This window comes from Bombus vancouverensis, chromosome 3 (genome assembly GCF_051014615.1).
Source record: "Bombus vancouverensis nearcticus chromosome 3, iyBomVanc1_principal, whole genome shotgun sequence".
In the NCBI taxonomy this organism is placed as follows: domain Eukaryota; kingdom Metazoa; phylum Arthropoda; class Insecta; order Hymenoptera; family Apidae; genus Bombus; species Bombus vancouverensis.
Window position 1 is genome coordinate 16,476,054 of NC_134913.1, and position 27,323 is coordinate 16,503,376.

The 27,323-nt window shown below is 38.2% G+C and overlaps 1 protein-coding gene across 1 annotated transcript in view; it reads right to left on the minus strand.

Annotated features, from left to right (window-relative positions):
- Window positions 1-27,323, minus strand: part of Sarm (sterile alpha and armadillo motif) — a 138,931-nt gene that overhangs the window by 16,576 nt on the left and 95,032 nt on the right. Inside the window, 4 exon segments of the mRNA XM_033328379.2 lie at window positions 3,399-3,566; window positions 5,614-5,878; window positions 6,725-6,945; window positions 10,459-10,593. Of these exon segments, the coding sequence (XP_033184270.2) occupies window positions 3,399-3,566; window positions 5,614-5,878; window positions 6,725-6,945; window positions 10,459-10,593 (789 nt within the window).

Here is a 27,323-nt window from a genome sequence, read left to right on the forward strand (position 1 = left end):
AAGCTCTGAAAAACGATCCTTGTCCATGGCTTATCTTCTTCCAGGAAAACATATACATTTTCGATACGTTTCGTTTCACTTCTCCGACTACTAGAACGTATTACCATTCGAAAGATCGATAAATTACCCAGGGGTAGTTTCTATGACGGACTCCTCGATATGTCACAGAAAAGCACGCTAACGCGAACAAATTTTTAAAAACCGATCGATCGAGGAGACGCGTGTTAACAGGGTAGATTTATAGCGAAAAGAACCTTGGACAGGTCAAGGCTCGCGTAAGGACACGCGATTTCGAGGGAACGGCACGCGGCAACCAGGGAAAATCCATTGTCTTAAGGGTAGACACGCGAACGTTCCATTAAATCGTGGAAGAGACTTCCACGTGCGATAAATTCGAAGTGTGGCTATTTCGAGGCTGCTCCCGTCCGCGTTTCGCGACAATTGTTTACTTTAACATTGTTTGTTGGATGGTGTCGAGGATTCTATATTCTAGGAGAATGTATTACAACGTCGAGTAGATCGGAGTATGGATTTATATAGTTGATTTATGTCTGGTGATTTAGGTTGGTAGCAGAGCTGAAATAACTGGTAATATTGAGTGGGGTAAACAACTACAGAACTTTCTTTTGTTTCATTATCACGTACTGTCTTACTGTCAAAATCTACATTAGCGATTTATAACTTCATCTACTTATTATTAGCAAACCATAGTCTAACAATTTAAGAAAATAATGTATCTACAGTTAATATGGTATCCTGTAACGAGAAATGTACAAGATACATTGTAAGGGATTGTTCATTTTGTCACAATGAGATTCAAATTATCGCAATATTAAAAAAAAGATTCGTCTAACCTACCCTATGTTTGAAAAAGGATCGACCTAATCTAACCTTAACTTTCAGAGAAAGATCAACCTAACCTGACTCTACCTTTCAAAGGAAGATCAACCTAACCTAACCCCAGCTTCCAAGAAAGAGATAAACCTAACCTGGTTGTACATTGCAAGAGGGAAAAGACAGAAAGAGAAAGCGAGGAAGGGACGTAACAGGACGTCGAATTGCCATCGATAAATTGAGACAGCAACACAACATCGTGCATCGTGGTAGCAGTCAGTGGCTCTGTGTCAAAAATTCCCTAGCTGACTCAAAAGCTACGTGGCCTGGTGAAAAACGCTGGTTAAATTTAGCGCATGGACGTTGCGTAAATAGACGAGTATCCGGTGAAAACGAGTTACGTTGTTCGCATAATCGACAACGAGGCCCTGTGATTCGCGGTCTATCCGAGTTCGACGATTTTCACCGGACAAATAACCCCATTCCACAAACCTACATACTTTCAACGCGTTCTTGGAACATACTTCGACATTGCACACCACGTAGGAAGAAGTTGAGACGAGGATGAATAAATAATAACGACAGTTGTTGACCGATTCAAGATAAGCTATCGGTGTTTCTCGAAAATCGGCCATATATATAGAACCGAGTGATTATAAGAATATTCCGCGTTTGTTATTATTATCTTAGACGAAACATTTTGTAATTGGGCAGTTGTTAATTAGATCGAACCTTCTTGATTATTTCTGTTTGATGATACTGAAATAGAAGCTCGGATAATAATGTTCGATGTTGTTTGATAATTAATTAGGAAGATCGAATAACTCGGTTGATGTTTTGTCGCCGGAGGATGAAAAGAAGCGCGATTAGAAGATTAATTTATTAAGAGAAAATTATCTTAGTTTAGTATACTTGAAACGATTTCTTGTTAAACTACTCTCGGATTATTGTCGATAGAAATGATTACAAGCGCAGAAAGATGCGACAGAATGGTAATTTCCAATGGTAAATTCTCAATTCTCTAAAAATTCCATGATTTCTTTCTTCTGATTTAATCTGGTTTCTATCTTTTTTAGGCGAGCAACCCTAAAGCCAACATCGTTAGAAGAAAAAGATCGCTAAGAAACGCTTTATTAATTCCGTGAGAAGATCATTTTTCGAATCATAATCAGATCGATAGTTGAATCTTCTTCCAGATTTCTCTCGTGGTGACGCGTGTGCCGAAGTTCCAACGATGCAGTAATGGCTCGGCGTTTCCCCGAACATCGGAGACGTTTAAGAAAATGTTTATGCGTCGATCGCGTGAGAACAGTCGGTGTTCGAACGCGAGAGATCATCAGCAAGGAGAAGCGATCGTGTCAACGACCCAAGGGAAGGCAAGTTCCTCTCTGCTAGCTCGGTCAGTTTCGTGCCAAACTATTGTACGCGAGTTGAGTTTAGGCCGCACCCAGTGCAACGCCTTCCGGTGAATCGTCCGGAACCAACCGATATCGCGATATTTGCTTTCCAACTACATTCGCGGCGATAACAATAGACGAAAGATACTTACAGCGAGTTTGAGGAAAATAGGTTTCACTTCGTGTGAATAAATTCTAAATCTTATTGGACACAGACTGCTGCAAGTGTTCTGCTATCTATAGATGTTACAATTCGCTCTTTGTGAATGGATTATTTATTTTTTGATCCTACAACTGCAAGCTCTATTCATTTTCGTTTCAGATATTTCGAAGAAACGGCAGTTCTTTGTTATTCGTACATTGTGCGCTCTCTTGTATAATCATTTCTAGCGAATCGTTACAACGTATCATTAGCGAATCGAAGAATCGTAAGAGCAAACTCCTCTTTCTCAATCTTATAACTTCCCATCGATAGGATAGTTTGGTTGTTGAATTTCATTTGTTCTATTATCAAACTTGTGACCATTAGCATTGCGTATTCGTATGTCATATTAAAATTTTCTTACTTTCATAGCACAAAGTTTCCCAACATACTAAGAAAGCAATTATACATATCTATTAGGTGTCATATTAAAATTTTCTTACTGTCATAGCACAAAGTTTCTCAACATACTAAGAAAGCAATTATACATATCTATTAGGTATGTCATATTAAAATTTTCTTACTGTCATAGCACAAAGTTTCCCAACATACTAAGAAAGCAATTATACATATCTATTAGGTTGTCCGCAAAGTTTCTTTCGTTTTATGAGGAAATAATAGACGCACAACGTTTTATATTATTTTGTCGAATTACGTATTAATAACACTGCAGGGTTAAGAGTGAAATACATCACATTTCTAGACCTCAATTCTGGAATTCCCAGATCTCAATCGTAGAGCTCGCGAGAGATAAAGAATCTTTATTGAAATTCTACAGCTAGCTCCTAAAGCTCGCGTTTAACGAATAAATTCATTTTTACATATCTGCCTATTCTGGTTCTCGCTATGCGCCACCTTATTAGGATGATTTATCACGATCTTCACGGCAAGTTAAGAGGTTCTAATGTATGTGAAATACGCGAGAGTTTATCAAACTGTCGGAGACAATTTTATGGTAAACTCACCCTTGCAGCCGCGACGCTCTTCTCAGCGGAGACGCCATCGAGTTCGACGCGCGCCCTGGCCGCCGTCGCGGCGCTTTGCTCCTTGTACGAGACGTCGCCAGCTTGTAAAGCTCTCATCTCGGCGCTATTTGCCGTCGCCTTTTCAGCGCTAAAGCCGTCCGTAACAACCTGCAATTCAAACGAATCGAAGATTAATAAATGTCCATGTTACAGTAAGATCGGTTAATTTTTCGGTCGCCCAACCTTCGACATCTTGTAACCTAACTTTCGTCTTTGCACAGAATGATCAAACTCGTATGTTATGAGATGTCATCAGTCTTTCGTGTAACAACGAAAGAATGAGAAAATGTCGCGTATTCCAGGGTCCAGCAAGAGAAACTATCAAAAACGAAAAAATGATTCGAACAACCCTATGGTAGGGTGATTGGACTCAGCGAGGAGGTATCACACGTTTGCTAAGAGAAACGCAGAATTTGTGGAATAAAGCGAAACATTGTCTTCAGATGTCCAAACTCTGTCCAAAATCGCGCCAAATGGCATTGGCGCAAGTTGTCTGGTTCTACGGAGATTTACGCTCAATGGACAGACACAAGTCTAATTTCGTTAAATGGCATTGGTATGCGTCTGGCTCTAAGAAGATTTAGATCCAATAAACAGACGTACGTAGGACGGAAAAAACTTTTCAGGAAAAATAAAAATTCGCTTGAAAAATATTCACGTGTGAAATTTTACTCAGGACGTAAATGATTTAGAAAGGTTAATGAGACTGAAGGGATTGATGGAGGATCGTTAATTTTTCGACTGTATTATTCGAAGTTTACGAAAGAGGGTGGAAACACCGACCTTGCCATGACGGAAGTGAAGTTAAAAATATAATTCAAGCGGAAAGAGTTCAGCTCCTAAGGGAATAAGGCGTGACATTCGTCGATTAAAAATAAACGGCACGAAACCGACTATCATTCTACGCATAATACTATTACGTATAATAATATTATGAAAAATGAAATGCCATCTTGGATGATTATACCATGTTCCGAGATGTACACAGCGAATAGATACGTCACTGATAGCTTGGCTAGAGGAGTTACCTAGAGATAGACTCGAAGTCCTTGACCTAGACTACCTAGAGGAAACCGCACCTTCGGCCAAACATTGCGCAGCATCGCGATCTCCACGAGACATCGATTATTTCACGCGCAATTTCGAACAGAAAATGATTCGATTCCAAAACTAAGTTTTCATCGATAAATTGTCACAATTAGAGCTTCTAAGTCTTCTAAGCTTATAATAATAAAATGATCACGAGACTTGGCGAGATTTAGAATGTATTATATTATATTATATGTATTGCATTGTATTGCATTATATTTCATAACTTTGAAAAAATTCTTGAATCGATAAAATATAATTTATTGTAATATTATACATCGCTTTCTCCTTGTTTCCTTTTTAAGTTTTTAAGCTCTTTATCGATTAGTGTTTAAAAAAAAATGAAAGATAAATTGAATGTCTAGATAAGATCGTTTTTTATAACAAGTACAAAGACGCAGTAGAAATTGTTCGTTGTAGGATTTGGCTTTGTTCTTACGTGACACGTGAATTGTAATTTTACCTTATAATTGTGTTTTACCTTACTGACGATAAACTGCAAAACTGAGTACTTTCAATTCTTCAACTGCCATACTATAACTTCCAAACTGCTCTGTGTAACACAAATCAACACAGTATGGCACTTCACTTGATTAAAAATCTCAAAGAAAGCCAAATTTTTACCCGAATTACTTTCCTTATTTTTAGTCATCAAAATACTGCTTCTCTATCTTTCACCAACCTAATCTACAAAACAAAAGTACCAAACATCTGAATCACTATCTCTATTTTGCCATTTGATATTCAAATCACGTCCTTGTACAATTGAACCAATATTGTTAATGAAATTTTACAAGCCACAAATTGCAAATTATCAGCGATACTAATAAATCCTCTTTCATAATAAACTTGACAATAAAACAGGTGACGCTGTACACGTAAATGTTACAAATTAATCAATTCTACTTGACGTATAATTGCACAATTGAAAGAGACAGGATCAAACTTGTAATTTGTGACTTTTACTAATATTATCGTATGCTAAATTATTATTATTATCGTTATACAAGAGAGCTGTTCGCTATCCTCAATCTAATTTGTAAAACGAGAATACCAAACATCTTACCTTCGTCTTGGAAGCACTTGTCATCTTTTTCTGTTCGAATTTCATCGTCTCCTGTCCAGCAGGTAGGTTCGTCATATTCGAAATATTCGACATGCTGATCGGTGGACTCATATTGTGAAGATTATTCAGTGAGTTCAGAGAGCTCAATTGCGAGGGTGAACCTCCTGTTAACGTAACTGTTCCCGTGGCGGGTGGTGGAGTGTCAGGATCCGGAAACGTCACTAGTGGCTCCGTCAAGTCACCTTCCTCCGTCCCGTTTCCATCTCTGTGAAAAATACAAAACTGGATTTTGTAAGGATTACGAGCAGATTTTCGCGCGTTTCGTGTTTATGCGATGCGAGGAACGCGAGAGAAGCTTTGAAAATAATCGCTTAGCACGCGGCTAAAACGGGAATTTGCCGGTTATAAATAACGCGGTGGACGTGACTTTGCTGATTACGAGAGAGAAATCGAGTCTAGTCGCAGAGACTCTTCAATTCGTGAGGTTTCGATCATTGCACGTTCCAATTTTGCACGACAATTTAATAGAAATCTAATCCTATACGGGGGATTCGTTAAATTTTATACGACAATTTATTTGAAGATTTTTGACAGCTCAGTGGTATTCTTGGTAAGATGTCAATTTAAGATTTCTCCTAGACACTCTATGGCACGAGAAATTGCTATTAATTTCATTTACCTTGATTTGATAGGATTGATTTTTTGCAAATTTTCTTAAATGTACTTTTATCTTCGTTCGTAACAATCCTAATTTCCCAATCAACCACAATAAATCGTTTTTTAATCTCGAGTTTTATAAAAAATCTTAACATTGATTATATCAAAGATTTTATCTGTCCTCAACATTTCAAATGTCAAGAAACGTATCGCGGAACTTCCTCTAAGCGAAAATTCGAGATTCGCGACTCTCACTGCTTCTACTATTACAAAGTATACTTTTAGAATTGTCGCACCGATATTAAACACGAATAACAAATTATCACAATAACAACATAGTGATCCCCACGCGTATACAAGATGATCGATCATCATAAATCAATGAAACAATTTACTAAATATATAAACGAACGTAAAACGAATATAAAGAGCAATAATAATTTAAAGGACCTACCTATCCACGAGGTTCTCCATGCTGTTTCGCAATCGTTGTGAAAAGTTCGTGGAAATATTGTTCTTCATTTCGGATATGCCGCGTTGAAGTTCTCTTAGGTCGCTCTTCATGGAGCTTGCTTTCATCTCACTCGATGAAGACGAGGTAAGAATCCTCTGCGAGGATTTGGCCACCCTGCTCGAACTGCTGCTGCTGCTCTGGCTCTGGTTCGTCGTCAGCATCTGCCGAGTCAAAAGCCGTTTACGTTCTATTTAAAATCCACGTGAGATGACTCACTCTCGCCTATTCGTCTCAGGCTCTTCCTCTCTCACTCTCATTCTCTCTCTCTTTTTTTTGTAACCGCTCTCTCAAAGCACACCTTTGGTCTCTGTTTTTCACGCGAATCGTCCCAGTCACTTTTCACAGATTTTTCGTTCTTGTTAAGCTGTTTGGACCCAATCCATGACATTTTCACGGTTATTGTGCGTGTATTGCGAAAACTTACGTTTCTCGATAAATTATGTAATTTCGGTGATCTGATTTGTTTCAGGGAAATTAGATGACAGTGTTTTAGGGAAGGTAGATCAGAACTTAAGTTTCGTATTTGTGTATTTGAAATTTGACAAAGAGGAAATTTTAAATAGAAATCGTACGCGGAGAAAAATTTTAAGCACTCGATGATATAAAAGATCACACGGCGCGACGAAAGATTCGATTATCGAACTGTTCTCGTTATCGGATGGTAGAAAAATCTACCGAGTAATTGAAGGTATAAACTATCGAAGTGAAATGTCATGTCAAACAACAGAGACGGTCTTTTAAATTGCTTTTAAATTAGAGAAACTTTATGTGACACTTGATACTCCGTAATCAGCTGCATATATCAGTATTCTACTTCTGGCACACCCTGTATATCAGACATTCGAACGCAGCGGATTATTTCCAGTGAAATCAAACTCCGAATAATTCATTTGCCGTGGCAACGATCGATTCGATGGTTATTCCAAACAAACGATGTAAATTTATTTTCTAAATACTCTAGGAAACTCTAATATTCAACAGATTCTCGGAACATTCCTAGGAACGTTCGTTAGACGACGAGTAAATTCAACGTCCCGAGGAAGAAGCGATTATGAAGAGATTATGAATCCTTGAGAATGATATCCTTGAAGATCGCAGGCCTGCAAGTCGTATGTTTGGTTTCGGTTAGGTTAAAAAAAATTCACGTGGGCAAGAATTACGTAAAGTGAGAAGGATGCATAAGATCGGTGATTACGTGAATATTTCTTTAGAGATGAAGAATTCCGACTAAAGAGAGATAAGAAAGATCGGTTTTTAATTCGAGTGTCTGGCAACTGTACGTACGATGTTGATGATCGTGATCAAAGTTTTTAAAGATTTCAGTTTCACTTGTGATAACGATGCAAATGTTATGAAAATATAGAGTTCAGAATAAAATTATTTAGAACTAAATTTTAAATTGATGAATCTTTGTATCATTTGATCGCTTGTGTGTGAATTTTTGTATCGAAATCCCATCGTTCTAATTTACATTTAAATACACAGGTGAATTTTCGTATTGAGAATTGCGAACATTTAAATGCTTGAACTAACAAATACCATTTCAAAATCTGGTTCATCTCTTAATGAATTCTCGGTAAATGAGCCATTAGTTCTCAGTCATAATCTGAACTTCAATTTCTTTTCCACTCATTGATACAAAGAATGTAAGAAATTCTCAAATAATTACCTACTCAACAGACTGCATCAAAAACGATCTAATTATGATTACGCGACGATCGTTACTTTCGTCTAATCGACTCATCGATGCAAATAGACTATCAAATAAAAGAAACTATTTAAATTCCCGATAAATCACGATAATGCACTTTCAAGAACGCTGCCTCGAAACAAAATACACCGATGAGTATCGAAAGCTTACTGACATGAAAATCCATTAAGGATGGAATCGAGGCGTAATTAAAAGAGAATGTTTCGATGATAAGGGTATCAGTGGGCGGTACTGAAACACGTGGACTCTACATCATTGCATAATCGGTTGATTTCGACCAACGAATCGCGTTTCTAGATCTTTATATTATAATTTCTTAATAAAATAGATACCCTAGACTCTCCCTTACTTTCAATCGAATTTTGATCTTATTCCAAATTTTCTTCGCGATCTTTTGGTTAATCTTCTTTCTTTTTAAGCTTCTGCCGAGGATCAGAGTCACGTGATTGAAAAGAAATACGTGACCGAAATTATGCGAGGGTTCAACGTTTTCCACGTGTACCAATTGGTGCCAAGAGGATTTTGCTTATTGCAACTAACACAGATAACAACTACAGACGATTCTATCTTAGTACAATTACATATATATAATTTTAGTGCCCATAAAAAGCGAAGGTATAAATAGTTTCAACGAGAACGTGTAGGTAATTCTGTTTCAAGAAATCGCGATATCCCGTGACCGAAATAAACAGAAAATAACAGGATTTGAAAGTAGGCGCGTACAAAGACCGACGTGTACTTAAAGTTTCATTTTGAACAAACGAAAAACAAACACACAGTTAGTCATATTTTAATAGCAACGAATGTATCGAGGAATTTTTATCTTTCACGCTGTTATATTGTTACTATAAAATCTATTTCGAAATCTGCTTATAATAAACGCCTCACGCTTCGTAGAGATTAAACATATTTTTACTCGCAATAGGTTTTCAAAATATCGATCATGCCTTATCAAAGACGATAGCTCGGTATTTTCGCTTCGCTTTCGTTGAGAATTTTCTCTTTCTAAGATTGTCTGTGAGTTGTTCTGGCCACGTGGCGCGTGATACTTGGTGAAAAGTGACGTCGATTTAATTTTGGAAATTCGTTCAAGCTGGTCGCGGAACCGGGAGGCGTTCCCGACAGAATAATTCCTAGTTTTCGAGAAATTCGGGAAATTTGGCGTGGGTGGGAGGCGTCGCGTCGCGACGCTCTAGTCGAATTAAAGGTCATTCTTCGTCATAATCTCCAAATAGAAAGTTCGATGGCAGCTTATTAAGTCATTCTTGAGAGACACGCGTTAGGGAAGACGGGGTTGCAGCGATTAAAACTCACTCTTGGACCTGAATTTTGCCAGCTCTTGGCAGAGAAACATGTGAACGATTAGATGTAGTTCGTGCAGTCAAAACAGTGGTTACATTTAGAAACTTTCAGTGCAATCGATAGCCTGGTACGTAGTTTTTTGTATTTTGATTTCTTTCTATTTAAAAATTCGTTTCACTTATCTGGCAATTAGATTGGTGTTTACGCGAATGTTTATGCATTTACGCGAGATTGAATATAGAAAAATGTACGCCGTATACAAAAATGTAGATCATATAAAACATAACATATATATATAGATTGCGGATGTTTATGCACTTATACTTCTGTAAAAAACACGGAGTTCGTTAAATATGCAAAGATGTATAAAGTATTCAAAGTATAGCACTTGTTACAAGATTCAGAAAAATATAAATCTGCATAAATATGCAGTCTAGTCATACAGATAGTTATATATTTAGAATTGTCCGTTTGATTGTCTACTTCTTTAGAATTGTCTAGTTTAATTGAAATACAAATATTTTGCATAAAAATCCAGTCTATCGATAATCGTTTTTGATATACATTCCTTAATATTTGTTCTTCGTTTTTATTACGTATGTAACTTTGTTTGGTGTTTTATTTTACGATTAACTAATTAAATATGTAATTGAAAATTTACCTGTGACGACGAAGTGACCTGTGGATGATGGGTAACGTGGCTCCTTCCGCTCACCATGTTGTTCTTTTTTTGAAAATTCTCCATAACAGTGTGCATGTCACCGTTTTCCCCTCCCTCCACTGGGAACTCCGACATCTGCAATAAATAATAAACCACGTGGTTAATCATCAACTTTCATTGCTGGTTCCTATTGTTTTCGATATATTTATTTCATTTTATTCTCGAATTTAAAACAATTAAATATCGTATAACATAATCGTCGCACTAATTTATACCGACTCAAAAATAGTGTCAAAAATCTATTATCGTATGAGCGAATTTAACGACAGAATGTTCGCATAAGTCTGTATATCGTAATTTGTTGTCGTACACAAGTACTATCGTTCACCGTACGGCACACCAAGTACAAATGATCGAACTGTGAAAAGTCGCTGCGACTGGAAATCAGGCGAACAGCTACCACCCACGTGCTCGTTAATTGCACACGACCGATCCACCAGCTGATCCCGGATCTTGAAAATTCGTTGAAAAGTGGTCGGCCTTTCTCGCTTCATTAATTGGCTCGCGTTTCGAAAGCATATTGGTATAACGCGTGAAAAGTATTATGGAAACGAATGTTTGTCGCTTGCACTCTGAGAAGATTACCGAAGACCAGTAAACAAGAAGTAAATACGTTCTTTCTTAGATTCGACCTCGATGACGCGACCGAGAAATGCAACTAGAGAAATACACTGCCGTTGTTTCATAGTGCCGATGTTCGAGTGAGGTTAGACTTGGTATTAGAGGAATAAGAGAGGAATAAAAGAGGAATAGGAGGAAAAAGAAAAAGAAAAATAATCGAAGTGACACGAAGAAGCTTCGTAAAGCTTTCGATTCCACGTACGGCTTACGAGCACACTTGGACGTTTCTAGGAAAAAGACATGCGAGATATGCGAGTCTCGCAACACGTCTGTTACGTAAATGGAACCTTGTGGTCAACGGAACCGAAGGAAACACGTTCGCATACCGCTCGCGCTTGTGTATCAACACACCAGCATACACGCACGTCGAGTACCCCGTTTAAAAAACTGCTATGGCAAAATGTAAACAGAGTGTACTCGCGTTTAGTACACGTGTAAACGGAGAGTACACGCGTACTCTATGTTGACATGTGATAGTAAGGCGAGACATTAGTTTAGCACTAATTCAATAATTGTTGTTAGAATGTCCTGATTTGATACTAATTCTATACATTAGTGACACCTAAATCGTACCATGGAATAACATCAAAGTTATCAATGCATATTGAAAAACCTAAAACTTTCAAGGTTTATGAAAGGAACGCTATCATATTGTTATATAGTATTAACTACAAGGTTATAGTATTAACTACAAGGACTATACGGTGATATTTATCACAGGTAAAAATTGATAAAGATAGCAGAGAAAATACAAAGCATTCATATAAGAAGCATTACTTGATTACATAAATTGTGTACAAATAGTTGTCACATATGAAAATTGGCCAAAATTACTTGGTATAATCAACGAACGATCATTCAATCAGTGATATAAAAAGGTTAAGAGAAGAACGATACGGTATTTAAACGGGCACAGTGGCGCGCGAGTGGCCGAAACACTAACCATTTGACAGTTCAGCGAGGGCACGCACACTTCCTCTTGCAACCTACTCCTCTTTACTATCTCTTCTTCTCCCCGCCATTGCCTCCTTATCGTTTTGAGAACCTCGATCGACATGTACTCGCAGCATCCCGATGCGATTCCCGGATCTGCACGGGCACTGGCGTCACACGGAACGATATTCGTTCAATTTTACGTGTCATCGTTACTTGTGGTTTTTGACTACGCGTGTGATTGTTCTTTCATCCTGACTACGAATTACGCAACGATGACTTTTTAATCAGATCCGTCACTTTCGTAACGGGGAATATTGAACGATGATCGATTTCGATGGATGATTATGCTGGAGAACGTATAAATGAACATAAATATAGATCGCGAATGCCTTATGAAAAGCGTGATCCTCGTTTCAAAAAAGAAGAGATAAACAGCGAGGTCTTCCGTTCCTTTTCTGTGGCTGGAACGAACAATTGTTAGAAAGAGAAAGAGAAATCACGTTAAATATCTCTAATATTTCTAAGGCTCTGGAGTACACGCAGTCTATATTTCGTATATCTATGAATGAGTAGAATGTGTACCGGCTGACACTGAGGACACACACGTAACCGGCAGCCGGATTGATAAGTATCGCGTGACGGTCAGACTCGAACTGAGCGACTGTGTCGCGCTGATGCCGCGAGAGCCGCGATCGTAGCGCCGCCCTCCCCGCCACGGCGACCCCGCGAACTTACGAATTCCGCATAGCGAACGCGCACGTGAGAAAAGCCTCGAATTAAGAACGAAAACCAGGTCGTACGTCGGGATTCTAGGAAAAAGCAATGAACTAAATTAACGAAGATGTGCTTGACTATTATATGGCGCGTGAATTAATGAAATAAACGCATTAAATCTCTGATAATTGTTATTCAAAGCGTAGAAAAAAGACCACCCCCCTCCCCCGTAACGTAAACACTCATGTCCGAATCTCATACTGGAACTACTGGTATAGACAAAATGATAAATTTGTAGCCTCATAGAAATTTAATAAATTCACGCCGTATTTTAAGAAATTTAAATGATCTTTATGTAAAAGATTCATTTCGATTTCGATTATTAATTATTTGGCAATTCTGATGTTAAGCTTTTCGATAATATTGAAATTTAATGAGAGATTTTGGTCATTGCGATAGTTTTTATAAAACCTTCGTAGTCTTAAATATTTTATTTCCAATATAGATATTACAAAGTCATTAATAAGAATTCTATCAATAATAAACGTCAATTTTTGAAATTCCTTTATTTCTTACATAAAACAGATGGCACCATTTTATGAATGGACGAAAGAACGAGGATGATCGTAAAGACGTTATCTTATTAGTTATGCTTTTTTTTCTTCGCCAGAGATAAAAGGCTGGACACTGTACACAATGCGGAGGAGAGCGACGAAAGTTTTTCGTCATGCTAGAACGACCGAAGACAAAAAGTGCCGCGTTATTCGCAGAATCGAGTTATCGTTGTCCCAGTTTTACAACCGCCCCCGTTTCAACAAGGGGTAGCGGAGCAATTAACGGGATCGAAAAATCGATCGATTTTATGGTTTGACTTCTACGAATCTCCATGTCAATTGGAACTCAAATTGGAGAATAAAATTCAATTCATGAAGTTGCTTGTTTATGCTGAACGTAATAGGCTTCTCGATGTATGAGAACGACGACGTTGAAATTGTCACATGTACAGGCTGCCTCGTAAATAATAATTGTAAAGTATTAGAAGATCAGCCGAGAGCTTTATGACAGTGGAATAGAAAATATAGAAGTAAAAAGGGCAAACAATAGTAGAAAATAAAGAAAAATGCATCGCTGATCGATTACCAGACTGTAAAGCTTTATGCATTTGCGGGATATTTAAATGTGGAATAACGTACAGAGTGCACATAATATGCAAAAATATTTAATGCTCCTTGTATTCTGCTCCATTTGATCATATATGTTATAATCTGATAAAACCGTGCCACGAAGAAACAAGAAATTGAGAACATTACATCATACTCCGGAAAAGCTTTGGACTATTTAGCAAGTTAGTAAAATTTCTTTTTGGAACAACACTCGTATATCTATCACTATCTATTTTCAGTCTGTCTATAAAACTAACGTGTTTAGAAGCGACTCGTGACAGCCCTCGATTGATTTACGTTTCGAGGGAATGTTGGTTTCCTCTTATCTACTGTTCTGGGCTCACAGTGAAGCACGTCTGAGAATCCAGGTCAGGATTTTCGTCTGTCGTGATACTGAACGAACCACTGAAGGAAGCTGAGAATGTATGCCAGTCGGTATTCGGAGCGAGGGTTATGGCATATGGAACTCTTTCGAGATTTGGACACTCCAGGAAAAGAGACCAGAAGATTGCAATGGAAGTGATTAAACCTTCCTCTTTTCGAAGTTCCATATTGTCGAAATTGAATATAGGAGGAAGAACGAAGATCACGATGCTACCTTTTGTAGAAATAATTTGTATATACAGGGTACTTCATCTGACAAACAATTTTTTAATCACTTTGCGGTCACGTAAGAAAAGTCAGCTTCGAACCAAAATTTAACAGTATCGAATGCAACAAATGGCCACGTAATAAAATTTTCGCTAATAGTTTCTACTCGTGTGTAGTAATTAAGACTGCCACACACTGCTTGAAACGATATGAATCAACTCTAATATCCACAATTATGGTATAACAAAAGATCTTTTTTATTTGATACTTTCAACCGTAAAGCAATTACAATATTGAGCCCAAAAGACGATCGGAGAAAGTTCAGAAAGAAGACGCGAACCAACCATATCAAACGCTGCACAACGAACCTCTTCACCAGCGATATTACCGTCATTACCTCTTAAGCTCGGCAACCAGAGCCCAATCCCGTAAGTCATCTTCGATGCACTGTATAAGGAACGAGCGACGATGAAGAAAGAAGCAGAGGAGAAAAAGTAAGCAGCTGGGCGATGGAAAAGAGGGACACAAAGACTGGAATGCGGTCTAACGAGGTGAATGTAAGAAAACTCCAACAACCAGGACGTCGAATGTCGTGGAATTTTGGCGAGAGTATACCGGGTGTCCTCGACATACGTGTCGGCCGTAAGAATTGAAAATTCAGTGAACGGATCGAAGACGAAACAACGATAAAAAGTCAAAGAGGAAAACGAAACAGACGGAACGAAAGAAAAAAAGATAAGGAGAAATATTTTCGAAAAGAAATAGATAAGAAGTTAGGTGCGGCGTGCGACGCGCCGCCTTGATAGGTCAGCGACCAAATAATTTCTTTCCAGCTAGTTCGTTAAGAAAAGAAACGATAAATGTCAACGATTGGCGCCATTTGATTTATGGAGTCATAAATGGCGCAATAAACGCTCTGTTACAATTACCACGATCCATTGATCCATTGATCCATTGATTTCCTTTAGCGATTAGATTTTCTTGGCACGATTCGAACAAGTATCGTTGCACGATGTTGATGATTGTTTGAACGTGTCGTGATTACATAGGTACGTGTGTCCCGAGATAAGAATGTGATCGATAGTGAAAATATTATGTAGGTTGTTTCGATCGATAACTTCGACTTGACTCGTCTATTATTGTTGGAACAGGTGATAGGATTTTCTTGGATGGTTTTCGAGTGACGCGTGTTTCACTTTGTTTGATTTCGCTTCATTGGGAGTGTTTTCGTATCACGTAGATAATTATCTAGATCATTTAAGAATTCCATGTATCATTGACGAGTGTAGAAAGTTAATCATATTCGTTAACGGACTGCCGATGTTTACGCAAATTCATATTTTGAAGGAACAGACTTGAAGAGATGGAATTTAAATAGAAATTTGTCTCGCGAAATTTGAAAATCATGTCAACGTGTTTCTGAAGAAGAAGTATATCATGAAGTATCTTTGTGTAAGTTTCGAGAACTATGCATATGACTTTGTCACACCGGCGTTGACGAACAAGCTGTAGAATGATTATAGAATTTCTACAAAAATTTTGTGAACGCTATTTACAAATATTTTTCTAATAAATGACAACTTAATAGTTCGTCTGGTTACAAAGAACGCTCTTTTGTACAATTCCACGTGCATCTTCGTCAATTGAAATATCTATAAGAAAAACCTTGATGCCCAAAGGCACTTAATCAAACGCATTGATAAAGTTCAATCGAGACAATTAAAAACATAGTCATTTAACAATAACTTGTCTATTTCGCGTGTGGAATGGAGTCTCAAGGTTTCCAGCTGAGTATAACGGAGACAGTTTCTTGGCGCTTCCGTGTGGCTTCGAGCAAGCAAAAGGTTCTATCACCGAGAGCATTGGCAGACAGCTGTAGGCGTATTGACTCTCGCCAGACACAAAGAGGCGATTCGGAGACGTCGCCTCGTGACACTGTCGTTGTATCGAGAGAATCGTCTGTATACGAACGGGTTGTAAGCTCGTGTTCATAATCCTTGACGAAGACGCCGCTGTGCCGCGCGTTATAGCCGGATTTCCAACGATACAAAGGCTCCAATTCGAGCCTCGTCCCACTGTGATTCTCTTCATCTTGATTTTATTCATTGTTTATGCTCCTTTTATAACTCGCACAATGTCTCCTGTTTAAGATCTAAATAGGATTTAATTATTTTGTTAATTATTTGGGAAATGTTGGCCGCATTGTATTTTATTTATTATAAGAGAAAACGAGATGTTGCAATTTACGCGTATAAAATTTGTATCTCAAATGGAAAGAATAAAATTTCTATAAACACGCTTAGACTTTGAGAACTTTCACGCAGTTCTTTGTTCTGTTCTTCTGCAAAGACACGTATGGTTTTCAACTTTGTAGCCTACTTTATCTTTTGTTTAATCACGTATAGAGATTCATCGATGATCAAAATGTCGGTAAGATATTTATTGCATGCATATATTTGGTATATCAAGGAATTAATATACAGCACGATATAATGGACGATCGATTGTTTAAATACTTTCTTTTCTGTTTTCTGCAAGATATAACTTGCCCGAGATATTTTGTACCTTCTATGTACATTTTCAGATTTGTTTGAAACTTTATCAATGCGATAAATTTGCGACAATTTATCGCGATAAATAGGGTTTCGTTAGAGTACTAGTGAAATTTCAAAATGTTTCACGTAACACGCATAATATATTCATAAAATGTTTCTGCAAGTACTCGAATACTCCGATGAGTCAGTGTGTGTCTACGACATCTTCCACTCGAATAAATCGACACGTTTAAATGGAATCTAAAAATTGAATCTTGCATCTGCACAAGTTTCCTAAACTTTGAACTCGTTTATCTAATCGTACGTATGACGCGAAATGACGCAAATTTCTTTTAATTCCAACGATTTCGTTCGCGATCGAGCTATGGAAGGTGTGTACGGCGTGACGCGACACTCTGTTGCCCGCTCAAACAAAGAAGTCCTCTGTGAGTTCCGAAGGAAACACGTTCCTCCGGTTCTACGCGCATAAAGGAGCTCTCTCGCCTAGCCGAGAGCAGGAATTCCTTGACGACTCGTCGTGGCATTGAGACACCAGAGATAAGAACCGGAGGAATTTCGCGCCAAGAAAATCCACCTTACCGATTCCGTGATAACAGGCCACGAATTCTAAAGCAAGTACTAAATCAACTAAAATCGAACGAAGAATCGGAAGAAATATAAAATTGCAGATTTGGATGAAGATATAAATGGTGACAAATTTTTTAAATGGGAAATCGATTATTGGTGATATTGTTTATCAGATTAGGATAATCGATTGGTAAAAGAGCTTTCGAATTTTAAGAGAAGGTTAAAATTAAATAAATTTAGGTGTAGGTAGGAAAATTGCAAGGGGAATTGAAGAAAATATAAAAAACAGAGAGTTTCTAAACAGTGATAAAATAATCGTGAATTTGTAATTAATTAATCGGTGATCTTATTGAGAAATACGGTTCAACCAAATTCGTCGAAATTTTAATAGAAGAAATTGCGATTAACGTCTAGTGTAGAAACTAATGTTCCGCTCCTCATCGAAACAAAGTTCGAATTCGTTGGAGATCATGATTTCTCTGATTTAATTAACATTTAATTAATTATTATTAATAAATTTAATTTTATAATTAAAGTTATAATTATAGTTTTATAACTATGAATTTTAAAAAAGGTCAAGCAGCTCTAAGAACTGGGGTCTCGAACCTGAAACGTGTTTCAGTTAATGTCAACGATTAGAAAAAAAATAATTACGTATATTAAATGTGAAATCTGCAACGGGAAAACTTGTTTAGTCATTGAGACTATACCCAGTTAAAATATTCTTATATTTAATTTTGGATATAATGAAAGATACGGTAATGTAAGAAACGGCTAATAATACCACGAATCAAGTTTGTACCGAGAAGAGGTAGATAATTCTTGTTAATCCTAATTTTTGATGATCGATAATTCTTATCAGCTTTGATATTGTCGAAACTGTACTTATAAATATCTGGCTGCGATGTAATCAAAGCGTTCAATGAACGTTTATTAGTAAACAATCGAACGATTTCAGTACAACTGATTTAACCTTCTAAAAATTATTATCTAAAAATATCATTTAAACTTCAAAGTATCTCCAACAAGATCTTCTGAAAATTACTTGATTTCATTGATCTTTTATTCCACGAGAAATATTACGTTTGTATCGTATTTATTTTCAATAAATTCATTTAAATTGCACAACTTTCGTATTCGATTCACGTAAGAATAATTAAAACGCGAATTGAATTAAATTAATTTCAGTGGAATATATTCAATTTACGATTCGACCAACAGACAAGAGGTACTTCCGATTTGGGAAGCCCAAAGGATCCTTTATGGGACCGGTTTGCGAAACTTTCACGCCAGCCAGAACTTTGAAACAGTCCTTCACGAGCTGGAACAATGAATCTAGAACGGATCAGAGGAAGAAAGAGCACCGTGTAACATTTGACGAGTTGAAAGTGACAAATTGCCGGTTCTAGATGAGAAATTAATCGATGCTGAGGATCTTTTAGGGGCCATTAATTATTTTAAGTAGAAGGAAAGTTGGACGGATTTGGTTTGTAGGCTGTTTGACCTTATTCTTTAACTTCGAAGCATATAGTTTGTACTGTTTATTTTAACCAAAAATGATGTATCACAAAAAGGATTTATCTTAATTTATATCAAAATGAAACTAAAAGATATTTAAAAAAAATCCCTGAGAAGTTCAGAAATTCAAAAATCCAAAGACCCGAAATTTTCAAATTTGCGAAATTTATATCCTTCTTTTTCATAAAAGTTTTCAGAAGATTTACGTCACGAGGAATGGACGAATTATTAGAATACGAATTCTTATCTATATTTTACTGAAAGAAAATCTAATGAATTTAATCTGCAAAAGAATTTCAACGACCGCTTCACTAGAATTCCTTCTGCCCACTTCACATAAATTAATATTGAGAAATATAATCAGCGTTTGAATTCCAACACGCTAAGGATCACATACACAGCATTCAGTATCGTTGTCTTTGGTAATTATAATAACCAACTTCTCGTTCGAGCTGACCACTTTAATAGGAAAAAAAATGTGATCGGAATAGTCCACGCTTCGTTTCATCGTTAGACCATAAGCTACACGCATAGTGTACGATAGAAGTTGAATGGGCAAAAAGTCAATCGAAACGATTAAGACATCGGCAATTGCGCAAAAAAATGGTGCGTTCGACGATTATCGGTGGCGATGCACTTATATCGAGCTTATGGCATTCGGCCAGCGCATTCTGTAGCCTTATATAAGAGAACACAGATACAAGGAACACGATGATTACATGTCATTAGGTGGAGCGCGCGCTGCGGACCGATGCCTCTCGATTTGGCAACTGCTTCAGCATGATTCGAAGGCTGACCAAATTAATTAGTCGCACAAATCGTCGCTTCAAGGTCGCAAGGCCTTACCTGAATCTTAATTGATCGATGTTCCGTCGTAAATTCGCCTAATTTACCTTTGGAAAAATGCTCTTCATTTTTAACGCTAACCTTACCAGACCCGGTCAAATGACCGGTTTCAAAATTTAATTAAAAATTGTACGTTCGTCAATATCTCTTTTGTTCGTCCAACTTTATGTAAATTCTTATATTAACAAAAATTGAAAAGTTGATTAATTAACGGAATTTACATGAAGTCAGACGAACAAAAGGAATAATGATAAAATTTTAATTAAATTTTGGAACTGGTCATTTGACCGGGTCTGGATGGAAATGGAGAAATGGAACTTAAATATAGAGAATAATTAATAAAGTTATAACACGTTGAATTGAATTTTCTTGATTCTAAAAAATAATTCTTCTTTGACAGGTGGATAACGTAGGTACGATCAGTTGTAAATTTAATTAAGACAGAACGAAGTTGGAGGAAACAGGAACTGGAATGATTCATTAAACATGAATCTGATAAAGCGCGTGATAAGTATCGATTACATACAGCAAAGACAAGATGAATCACGATCGCACAATCGCGTACTGAACAATCAGTAGTTGTTTAGTTAACAGATGCTGATTACAGCGGAAGGAGGAACAAGTTGCCTACTCTCTTAGCACTCTTACTACGGGTAAATATTCCAGTAGTAAATAACTTAGTGTACAAATCACGAATTCGACGATACCAGACTTCCCTTCTGCGTTTAAAAAATACCTAATATTTTACCGTAAACACATTTATTAAAATGAAAGATTAATGCCATAGCCAAACGTTTCAAAGCTTTTAAAAAAAATAAAAAAAATGAAGTAACCACCCACGTTGAAACTATCGAAGCTACCTTGCACAGCTCATCCTATCGTCGTTTCTTTCACCGGTTAACTCTTCAATTATCTTTAACCATGCACGCCAATTAAATTGCCCGTTTACCTCATTTAATCGTCGCTCAATCAACAACGTTCTCCGTTGCGTAAGAGATTCGTCGAGTCTCGTTTTATTCGGACAATCACGGATTCGAAGAGAGGGGCACGTGAGTGGAGGCAACGGTTCCAAGAAGCGGCGACACGGTAGCCAAAGAAACGGCACGAGACGAATCGCTACCGAGAAGCGGTCTGTTAACCCGTTTGCGACCGCTTGAACACGATTTGCGTCACCGTGTCGGAATACTGGCGCGGAATGCGCACGGAGAAGAGGCATCCAAGGTACTCGAAGAGGAAGTCTGGTTCTTTCGCGCGTCCCTCGAGAGGACAGCTGAAACGATGTTGGAGTAACACTCGAATGGGTTACGTTCGATGGCGTGGTGACGAAACGTGTAATTTTGTACGAACCTTTCAACCGTATTTTAATACGCGTACATTGATTTGTAATTCGATGAATTGTTGTTATTTGTGGAACGATTGGTAATACGGTATCGAAGGAATTTTCGTTTCATAATGATATTACGTAGAGATCGTTGTATCGCTTCGAGGTAGAGCACTCGGATAAGTAAATCGTCGAACAGAGTAACGATTTATACTATTAATGTATATCGCGATGAAAACAATGTCTTTATCTTTGATATCTAGAGACGATCGCCAGAGACATTTTTGAAAGTGCTTAGTCAAGTTTGTCTATCTTAATCGACGATGTTTTAAAGCAATGATTCATACGGATTCTCCGTATCCTAGTAGTTATTATGTAATCGAATATTTTGACGTTTATCCAGAATGTTAAGGAACGTCAATATTATAGTACGGTGTGTCATTCCCTCCGTTTCGAAACAAAAGCGTATTCACTTTTTACGTTGAGGAATGAATGAACGAGGCATTGTGGAGGTGAAAGTGGGCGACTGTGAGTAAGACGGTGGATGTTCTGGTATACGGATGCAATCGAGTTGTAGTAAGTTTCGATGGGAAATGCTGGCCGCGTGCGGCTCGAATTCTCAAAGAGTGAAAAGAAGAGAGCTCACGTTTTAGTTTCTATTATCTTAACGTTCGAATGATTGACGGTGAAAGTGCGTGAATAGAGGAGATTCGAGTTTGAATTTCCAATTATGGCCACAGCGTCTCACATCCTTTTACGATTGTCGTGCAATCGATATCATACATAGATTAATCTACGTATAGGATATTTTATAAAAAGTGCAAAGAAATAAATATTTTATAATGTACATTACAGTATTTTATAATGTTCCGATACACACGCGTCTGATGGTGAAACACGATACTCGCGACGTTATAAAATAGAAATCTTCTCAACGTTTCTTTACACCATTTTAGAAGCAGAGAAACGCGTATTAAATAGCTACGAAATTTATACGATAACATAAATCATAACTTTGCTCTACGATAATTCATCTTATTTCACACCAAGGTACAAATTCATTTCTCCGTTGCAATTTTATCCAAATACAAGATCAAGAAGAAAAATACAAAAAGAAAATTGCCAAAAATCTTGATAAACAGCGTTTCACAAATTGCACGCGGTTACTTCAACGACGCAGCTACGATTCCTCGGCTAATCCGCTCAAACAGCCTCGGTACGATCAATTGCATCGATGCATTCGTCCCAAGATTCCCGCTATTCCCATTTCATTCACCTTCGTGGAAGAAATCGAGGCGGCCGAGCCACCTGTCCCCGCGCGATCGTCGCTTTTGCTATTCCGATCACAGTCGTTCGTACGAGCACGAACCAGAAGTCATCACAACAGTAAACACCGATTAGTCATCTGGCGAACTTAGAAAACCTGACCCCTTCGTTGCAACGTGTATGCAATTCTATATATAAACTTTACAATCTAACCGACACATTCGTAGAATAACCGTACGTTCAGCATCGATTCCTAGACAGCGAGTGGAGTTTGATATGCCTAGAATGTATATACGTGTGTACTCGTGTATGACATTGCGTGTGGTTTTAGCGCAATGATGTCACGCCGTTGTAACGGATCGTGACGCGGTGCTTTGATTGCCTGATGGATGGTTACAACCGCGAATCTCGTTTGTGACCGAAACAATGACGCGCACGAGAGACCGTGACGTTGTGATTAGGCTGTGTGCACATATAGCGCATCATCTTCTTTCGCAGAATTCTCTCGTTCGTTCGTTCATGATCGACGTTGTAAAGTCCAACTCTTTATCGTGGCCGTTAGGCTATCCAGATTAGATTTCTCCTCTCTGTTAACAACAGCTTTTTTACAGCTACTTTTTTCTTTTCGTCTCGATCGGCAACGTGCATCGACGTGGTGTGCATTTCGACTGGTGATAAATGAGAGGTGCGAGTGTCGAAGGGTAAAGAGATGCTCCGAAGTTGAAGCGAATAGAGATGCGAGATACGTACATAGATTAGGACGATGGAAATTTTGTTTTCTTTTGGTTGGATCTGTAGCTTGTTTGCTTTCGGATGTGTAACAGGAAACATCGAATGTAGCGATAGGTGAGTCGAGATACGTCAGGATTGGAAGTTTGTTGGACTCGGGTTGAGAAGTGGTTGTTCGAGTGATAAAAAGAATCGAAGCAGGTAGAGATGCGAACAAGTTTAGGTGGATGAATATTATTTTTATACAATGAAATTGATACCTGTTTAATCGTGTAGATCTTGTAGGGAGAACTGTACTATTTAAAGAGAATCGTACTATTTTATGAAGATCTTATCACGAAGCTATTTCAACGGAGGGTATTATATTCAACTTTTTCATTACAATTTTTTAACGATTTTTTAGAGACATCGTCCCGAATGTCTTGCAACGTATCCAAAGGTAAAAAGATCGTAAAAGTTCAATGTGAAAAAATTATGTCAGTCTAATGACAAGATTGGATCGTACAGGCCTGAATACAGAATAAGATAAATAAGCTTTAAAGTTAATAAACGTCCGGTGACTCACGGACTGCGCACTCCGTACTTCAATTTAAACTAAAACAGAACTATTTCTTCATTGAAACAATAGATGTTAAATCTTTCTCTTTAAGACAAAAAAAAAAAAAAGAACGTTCTGTATCGTCACAGTATCCAATTTGTAAATCTCGGCTATTCGTCGAGCGCAACAAACGAGCTACGACGAAACGTCATCGTTTTTGAACAAACAACGTAATACATCATTCACCGTGGCAATGAACGAACGACACAGATCGAAGCCAGCTTCCTTAGAAAAAATCGAAGAGAAGAGAAGGAGAGAGACACAAAAAAAGAGCTGGAAAATCGGTGAGTCAGACGCGACACTCCGCCGAGCGAAGATTAATTTGTAAAATTTTGAATTCTCTCGACACCTACTCAAATAGAGTATGATGTCATTCGACATGTTCGCGCCAAACACTCATTGCGAAAATATGCGTAATTACGCGAACGAGGGAAGTCATGTCACTTATGATCTCGATAACGAGACGACGACGTCGAGATTAATTGCTGCCTCGCTATCTAACTTTCCTTTGACACGTACCATGTTTACTCCACACGTGAATATTATTTATATGCGGTTACATGACGTTGCTTTGTCATAGTTAAAAGGAAAAGATTAGACAGCTAATAACGATAACAATAGGATAATGATAATAGTGTCTGAAGGCATTTGAATGTATTTGAAACGTATGTACGGGACTGAAGATTCTTGCCAATTTTAGTTTATCGAGTGTACGGAACTCGAAGCAATATGCGATCCAATTTTGTTTATATTATCGATCATCGATATAATGTAATCTTATAGCGGACTATTCCATTTTATTTTCTTTAAGCGATCCTTAAAGCGAAGATATAAACTTACCGATTTGAGAAAAGCGCCCCTGCCCTTGTACAGCAAACTGCTGTGAGACCTGCTGCTTCCATGCTTGTGCAGCATGTTCAGTCCCCGGTCGACGCTCATTCATAAATCTATTTTGACTCACTGCCACGCGAAGAAATTTCAACCGATGTTCGATAATTGATCGTTACACAGCTCCTACTTTTTGTTATTTATCACGTTCTATTCATAGAATCTTCAAGGACCACTCGACTTCGACGATAGTTTCGCAGGTCATACAGCTCTTTCCGAACACGATCCAATGGTCTAGTTATTTTCCCAGTTACGCACTGTATCAAGAAAACAAACACGACGAAACGATTAAAATTCGCGAGTATTTCTTTTCCTTATAAATTTCTGTTTAAAACACGCTGAATTTTATTTAGTCGGTAAATGGATTGATCTTTCGCTGTGCAATGAATTTACGGTCGCGAATAAAGTCCGTTATCAACGAGGGAGCAGTTCGTGGGACGCAAATAGAACGCCGAAGCTGGTATCAAAATTATGCGTGCTCGAGAACGTTGTTTTAACGACTGAAAATTACGGGACAAGATAATAATTTCGTGGTAGGACCAATACAAACAGATCGATGGGATTCGCTTTCCACGGTTTTGTGACACGCGACCATCACCCCCCTGTGAAACAGCTGTCCAAATAGAGACGTTGTTTTCCCTGCGATGGAATTCCGATGAAGCTTGAATAAGCGAGGAATGCAGCCGACGAAAGTGTTTTATTTTCCAAGATACGTATGTACTTGAAAAACTATCGAATGCCTACAACGAAGGGGACATTTCTGTTAAATCTTGGATTTGTGCTGGTCAAGGTTCGGACACGTTTGAGAAGAATACATCGAAGAATTAGTTTCTTAAATATAAAAAAGAATTTAGAAAATTCGAAGAAGATTTCTCTTTTCGAACGAACAGCGCTATCTCTAAGAAATGTTACAGACTGCGAGTAACTTTAACATGAAAAGTCAACACACATTGTCAAAACGTTTATAATGCAAACTGCAAAAGATCAAAATCGCTGTCAATTAGCCGCGTCTGGGAAGAAAAGAAAGAAAGATTGTCATAATACGCGTGACGCAAGAAACAGAAAGGCACTTAGAAGGTTTTATCAGCGCAGCTTATCAGCGCCGCCGATAATATTCGCTGTAAGAGACGCAGATAAGGAGCGGTTGAATTATTTTCGATACCGTCGGCCAATTTTGGCTGCGTGCATCGACGCTTGGCTCGCGAAGGGAATCGAAACGTCCTGTTTCCGGCCGAGGAAGTCACGCATTCAGCGCGCCATATCGTCTCGTGTTCGCGTGCGCGGCTAGGAATGCACGTGGCTTTTGTTCTAGCCGGTCTCGAGACGCGTCTCTCCTTGCCTTGCATTTCTATGCAGCCGATCATGCGGAAGTAGCTCACGCACGTCACATTACGTAACCGTCGTGACCGAAAACCTGGCTCGATCGAACGTTCACGTGCCTCGTGTCGTTCGAAAGAACCTTCGGACTCCATTTTGTAACTTGCAACAAGAATAAGTCGACGAGAAGAATCGCACTTGGAATTTGAAACGTAGGATTCTTTTCATCGGGATATTTTCTCTTTTCGATACCACGATAAGCGTCGAGAAACAGGATTCTTTAAATTATAAATAAATAAACTAAAATAATTTTCTATCAACTTGACGATCGGTGGAAAAGAATTAACCGGAATTGACTGTCTCTTTAAATAAATCGTTCGTTTCATAGTACAGTTTTTTTTGTTTTTAAAACGATATATCTAATAATGACATTTCTACGAGTTTCTTATCTCGTAAGGAATAATAAATAATTTCTTGTTAATGGTATACGCTGAATTACGTCCGATTAATTACGCGCGAAAGAAGTGCGTCGCGTCAGAATGGTAATACGTTAAGATGTAACAACGGTGTTACGCAAGCCACCATTTCGGTCACGACACCTCGGCGACAACGAAAGACCAATCCAACACAGAAATTGATTGCATTAGATAAGACGTTCGATCTTCGTCTTTGCCTGCGAACTATCTTCGCAGTACACTTCCAATTTTCCACGAAATCCTCCTCGTTCACGATACAACGATAACTCGTTCGCTTCGACTCGATCTTCGACGATTTCAATATGTAACTCACTCGTTAAATTATTCGTTTCGATCCAACCTCAAACGAATTGAATTCGGTAAAAGAAGCATTCGTTTCGATCATCGCACGAGCTCCACCGTTCGCGGACTGTCGACATCGACGCGTTCGTAACGTACGTATAGCGAAGGCGAAAGGTGATCGAACTAAATCGTTCGAACAACCATTCACCGGTACACGAATGGGTTTAGATCGTTGTAAGGAACACTGTATCGATGGCCGGGGCAGATTCGACTGGCATTCGATCGGCTCGAGCCACGACGCGAGACTACCGCTACGCTCGTGCCCCAGTCGCTACAAATACCCCGTTATCAATGGCGGGGCGCGTTATCATGCGGCACGAGAGTTACTGAACCAGCGATATAGACAGGCTCACGAAA